We start from the raw sequence: 6,000 nt of genomic DNA, 5'->3' as shown, positions 1-6,000 counted from the left end.
ATTTCTAATATTCCTTCCATGTGCCTGAAGCAATCATCTTTGAAAGAAAGTGTTTTTGTGTCATAAGAACCCGTCTACTCCTAAAATGTTTACATCTCCAACAGACTTGTAGATATCAATGTACTCGTCTTTTCCAACAACAGGTTTCTTCCTAAGTAACATTTAAACACTGCCAAAAACTCTGTCTGCTGGAAAGCTGTGTCCAAGCACCGGGTAGGTGATCTGAAATGCTTCTAAACCAGATTCGGATTTTAGTAAGTAATGCATTAGGGTGTGCAAAATATAGTGGTTTTTGTTATTAGACCTACAACCATCACAAAACAGCTTCATAGTTTTCGTATTTTTATCTAGCTGCAAGTTCTGCAAGTGATGGAACAATGCTGAATTTATTTCCACAGCGCCTATTCCTGCCTGTTCTGACCAGACATAAAAAGTTGGTTTTGATTCAAGTAATTCATCAACACACGGTGTAAAACCCAAATTGACGGGAGTAGTATGCCTCTTGAATGGATGATTTTGGCAGAAACTAGATCTGCTGCATACAAAACAAAGTGTTACTCTATCATGCCCACATTGTTTCATGATTTTATAAAAAGCATTAGCACAAAGTTTGTGCATCCTGGGCAGTTTTTGTTTAGTTTATGTATATGTATGTATGTGTGTGTATATATATAGTGTGTTTGTTTATGATAATGCTGAATTAAAATACTTTTACCTGGCTGCAGTTAACAACTAAAACACATGAATAACACACGAGCTTAATCACTAATTTGGGAATACAGCATTAAAAAAATAATCCACTTTTTCATAAAATAGATTGCAATTGATTTTACGTTATTTTGTGGTTTGTGAAAATTTTCTGGATCAACATGCAGAGTTGTAGGTTCTGGAAAATAAGGCAAATATGAACTGAAATTAAAAAAATAATTGTTTTTAGTTAGGTTAAGTTACGTTAGCTGCATAATTTAAAAAAATATTTTATCATTTATATATTTTAACAAAATTTCCATAAAATTATTGTAGTTAACTAAACTTTCACTTTAGTATTATTTGTCTAATTTTACAGAAGTTGTTACCCATGAAAAAAAATTTTTTAGTGGGATTCTTATTCTCATTCTTACTGTTCACACAGGTCTAGTTAACGTGTTTGATACTTTTCATACCATTTTGATTTTAAACTTTCTTATAATCATTTAATTCAAAATGAATATCAGAAATCTTGTGTCCCCCCCCCCCCCCCCCCCCAATTTTATGCAATGTAAAAAAACTACTAATTATCATTTGACTACTTAAAATGATATGTTCTATTTCACAAGGCCATGATTTTTTACATTATTAACCACCTTACAGAAATAGTATAAATTAAAATTGACTACAAAACAAAGTTTTTTTGATGAAAAATTATATTTTCCATTCAAATTTCATATCCAGAAACATCTAAGTGGAAAAGTGCACTGCCACAAGGATAAAAGTATGGGAATTGTAGCGACCAGGTACCATACTAGAGATAGTGACACACTCGCTCCAAAAGTGTTTTTTTTTTTTTTTTTTCCAGTTTCTCAAAGGGGTATTTTTTTTGTGAGAAATATAAACTGTGATAATTTTAGATTGGTGTATGTTGGAGATGTACTTTCCACAATTATGAGAACATTCTGAAGATTTCATTTTCCAACAGGCTCTACACTGGCAACTGCACGTCAGAGAATATCTCAACAGTGAGGTTTCAGAGCAATGGATCAGCAGTCATAGACGTAATGATAGTTCATTCCACTGGCCAGGTCACCTAACAGTGAATATGTGTGTTTGTGTGGTGTGTGTATGCAAATGAGTATAAAATATATAAATGACTAGTTATAACCTAGAAAACCTTTTTAAAATTTTTAGCCTTATGAATGTTCTATGTAACAAAAATATAAAATAAAAAGATTATTTTGGCAATGAAATAACTGGTCAGCAATAATATTTGTTAGTATCTTTCAAGAATTGTTTGATATGCATCTGTAAAGTAGGGAAATCACTTTCACTTGATTAAACAAACACAAAAACTAAGTCACTGTCTGAACTTTCCTGAAGTATACAGGCACTTAGAAATTTAGACTTAACAGGAAACATTTATTAAAATGTACGTATTAGTAGGTCAGATTCTAAGTTTTTAAACTTATTATGCAGGAAGTTTTTGTAAGAGGATTTTATCATAACAGCATGCCTACATTCTGTTAAGTCACAGAATTTACTTGATTTCCTGGAAAAGTAATTAATATTCCCCAGTGACAAAAATTTGAGGTAAAAATATTATGCTACAGTCTGCCATGACCTAGACAGAAAACATTTCTTTTCGAAAAGTGTTTTAACACATTATAAAAAGGCATATGCAAGTTATGTTCGAACCACGCCAGCCAAGGGGATGGTGGAGACTGGCTGTTAGGTAATTTTCATTCAGAAAATTACAAAATACGTAGGAACATAAATTATTTTTAAAAAAATTAGTCAGGGAAATCTGTAATTATAGTCGTGGAAAAGTCAGGCAACTTTTGTATGGACACACTGCATACGTGGTGTGTTCAAAAAGAAATCACACTTTTGCTATAACATCTTTATTGCTCATTAGTCATTGTACATGATTTTATGCACTGTTACCTTCAAAGTTGTTCCTCCACTTGCAATACACTGTTCCCAATGTTCCTTCCATTTTTGAAAAAGCCTCCTGGAATGTACTTTCTGGGATGGCGCCCAAATCTCTTGTCGCATTGCACTGAATCTCATCTATGGTTTGGAAATGACATCCTTTCAATGTGGTTTCAAGTTTGGGAAATGGGAAAACATCTGCTGGGAATATGTCCAGAGAATACGGTGGATGGGGTACAACGAGAGGATGACATTTTGCAGCTGCGGACAAGGAGTGAAGCGTAAGCCAGTGCATTGTCATGATGCAACATCCAAGTCTGGTTTCCCCACAATTCAGGACTCTTCCTGTGCACAGCATCCCTCAAATGCACTAGAATTCCCTGATAGACTTCCTTGTTTACCATCTGACCACATGGTACAAATTCCTGATGGACAATGCCTTTGCAGTCAAAAAACACAACCAACATCACCTATATCTTTGACCGACTTGTGCATGCCTTTTTTGGACAAAGGGACCCTTTACCTACCCACTGCGATGACTGCACACCTTCGTTTCAACATCATAGGCTTAAACTCGTGTCTTATCGCCTGTTTTTATCAGTGTCAAGCAGTTCCTGGCTGATTTTAACTTAGGTCTGTTTCTAATTGTCGGTTAACAAACGCGACACAAATTTTGCACTGACAAACGCATCTCAAGTTGGTCACTCCAAATTTTGATGGCAGGATCCTACGCTGATGCCCACTCGTACGCAAATTCTTGAACAGATAAAGGACGAGTTCACGAATCGCAGCTTGAACTCTCAAGAACTCTCTTGACAGGGTCATCATCTGTTAAGGGGGAAGGTCATCCAGGCTTGGAATGTGCGACTCAGGTTTGGAGGTTTGGCTATGCAATTGAAACGTCTCTGTAAAGGTTTTAACAAGTTTCTCTCACACACAGAGAGAGAGAAAGAGTTCTTCACGCTCTTTCCTTGTCACTTTGGCACTCATCCGACAAATGACTTGTGCACGTGTTTACTTCAGCGGCTGTAATTCGCCATTTGACGGTCCTAGCGAAATGTGGAAAATAGCAGTTTGTGTCTCAACCTACCCCTAGGTGCACTAAGTAGCCGCAGTGTGGTTCCTTTGCAGTTTTGTCGCTATTTCAAAAGTACGTTTTTTTTTTAACACACCTTGTACTTTCTCCCTGGAAGAGACCTTATGACAACTGTCCAAACTGGAAGTGAAGTATACTGGTACGCAAGAAAACTAATCAGAGGAGTCTCAATAATCCAAAATCATCGGGACCAGACTCTTTTAGGATTAAGCAAATTTATTCTTATTATTCTTAAATCATTGTCATTTATGACAAGATTATGTGGTTTTATTTATAGGCTAATTACGTTGTTTAAAAAGGAGAATTCAGTGTTATTTTTATTTTTTATGAATTTTGTTTATTCATAGATAGCATATTATTAAACAAATATGGCACTTGAAATTTCATTATATTTATTTAACTAAAACAGTTTTATTTGGACTTATATATGAAGCACTTTTAATAAATAATATATTGTAATAAGTATGTCTAACTACTCGGAACAGAACAAATAAACTGCTTATTTGAAAAAATGTACCGCTGTAATGTAAAAATGAGTTGCTAATAACAATTCCAAGATCAAAAGAGTAAAAAAATTTTCCAATCTATTCACTAAATACATTCTGGTTCAATCTTCCTGCTACATAAATTAAATTAATTAAATTTACTATAGTAAAATATTATAAGTTTGTGATTAGAGTAATTTTTGATTAAAAATGCTTATTAATTACATGATTTTGGTGCTATATGGTGCATTCACAAGCTTTTAGGTGTTATTTGGTTTTGATCACAATTCACCATATAATATTTTCCTTAGTGATTATATAAATAAGTATCATTATGTGTGAGTACACAGTTTATTTTATAAGGTCTGTTTAAACATAACCAAATCTCTCAACGAAATGGGTGATAAAGAGGGGGAACGCTACCTAGTACAGTAGTGCAATTGTTCAAACAATAGGTCACAGTGCTCGACAGTTGGAGAGATGTGGCCTGGTGGAGGAAAGGCGTTTAACTGACCATAGTTCTTTTTGACTTTCGGATTACCGAAGATCGGATTATCGTGACTCCACTGTATTTCCATAATTTTTAAACATGTTTTGTAGTTTATATTTGATAAATTTTACAAGGATTAAGATTTGGCCTGTGTTAATATTATAATTTTTGAATACAAATAAAAAACTATTCATATTCGATTAGGCCTAGAATACTAACACTTTGAAACATCAAATATTATTTTGCTTACGAATACTTGTAAAAGCATACTTCATGAGTTTGTCATATGCCAATGTTCAATACTAAGTTTAAGTCATTTGTGCAATATAAATACCCTTTTTTGATGTTTATTAGGACTTCATAATCAAAAACATGAACAAAAAGCAACGTTGCAAACATGCAAAAAGTATTCAAAGTTTTTTTTTTCTGCCACTGTCTCACTAAACAGTAACAGAAAAATCACGAAAACAATTCAAAACACGGAGTATTTGTAATTTAAACCTTTAAGATAAAATATTATTTGTATTCTTTTAGTCATGCGCAGAATAATTGAAGGGAAGGGGGGGGGGGGGGTAGGAACCAACATCAACAACCATGGACTACAACACCACAAAACAAAGTCACTCCTGTGAGTTGGGCATTTAAAAGACGTAATCTTCGGAGTTTCAACGGCGTATAAATCAATAGTCACAATCAATCTAAAACCATGTGATAAGCAACTTACTTGCTGTGTATATCTATGACGAAACAGACGCTGCGACTCAAAAATATATATTGAAAAATCCTAAACAATAGTTTAAGATTCCAGATGAAATTAGCAAAAATTGTGTTTAAAATATTGCCGTTCTACAATACAATTTACCTGGCTGCCGTTAACAACAAAAACTCGTGAATAACTAGAGTTTGAAAATATGTAAATCAGCTCATTCAATCACCAATATGGGAATACAGCATAAAAAAAAGATTCACGTTTTTCGTAAAATAGATTTCAATGTATATCATGGTATTTTACAGTTTGCGAAAATTTTCTGGATCAATATGTAGAGTAGCAGGTTGTGGAAAATAAAGCAAATAGGAACTGAAATTGAAAGTTCGTTTATGGTTAGCTTAAGTTAGGTTAGCTGCATAACTATTATTTCATAATTTAAATAATTGAACAAACATTTTTCATATATTTATTGTAGATGACTTAACTTAACCAACCTTTCACTTAAGTATTATTTGTGCAATTTTCCAGAAGTTGTTACATGACTAGAAAATTTTTTTTGTGGAATTCTAATTCTCATTATTACTATTCAAATTCA

The 6,000-nt window shown here is 33.5% G+C and overlaps 1 protein-coding gene across 1 annotated transcript in view; it reads right to left on the bottom strand.

Annotated features, from left to right (window-relative positions):
• Positions 1 to 2,581: 2,581 nt before the first annotated feature.
• The window catches only part of LOC134534719 (jmjC domain-containing histone demethylation protein 1-like), a 64,749-nt gene continuing 61,330 nt past the window's right edge, over positions 2,582 to 6,000 (bottom strand). Inside the window, exon 14 of the mRNA XM_063373204.1 lies at positions 2,582 to 2,763. Within this exon, the coding sequence (XP_063229274.1) occupies positions 2,624 to 2,763 (140 nt within the window). The 3' untranslated portion in view covers positions 2,582 to 2,623. The remainder of the gene's footprint in view (positions 2,764 to 6,000) is intronic.

Source organism: Bacillus rossius, chromosome 8 (assembly GCF_032445375.1).
Source record: "Bacillus rossius redtenbacheri isolate Brsri chromosome 8, Brsri_v3, whole genome shotgun sequence".
Lineage (NCBI taxonomy): Eukaryota > Metazoa > Arthropoda > Insecta > Phasmatodea > Bacillidae > Bacillus > Bacillus rossius.
Note: the sequence above shows the minus strand (reverse complement) of the source record. Positions and strands in the feature narration are given on the sequence as shown.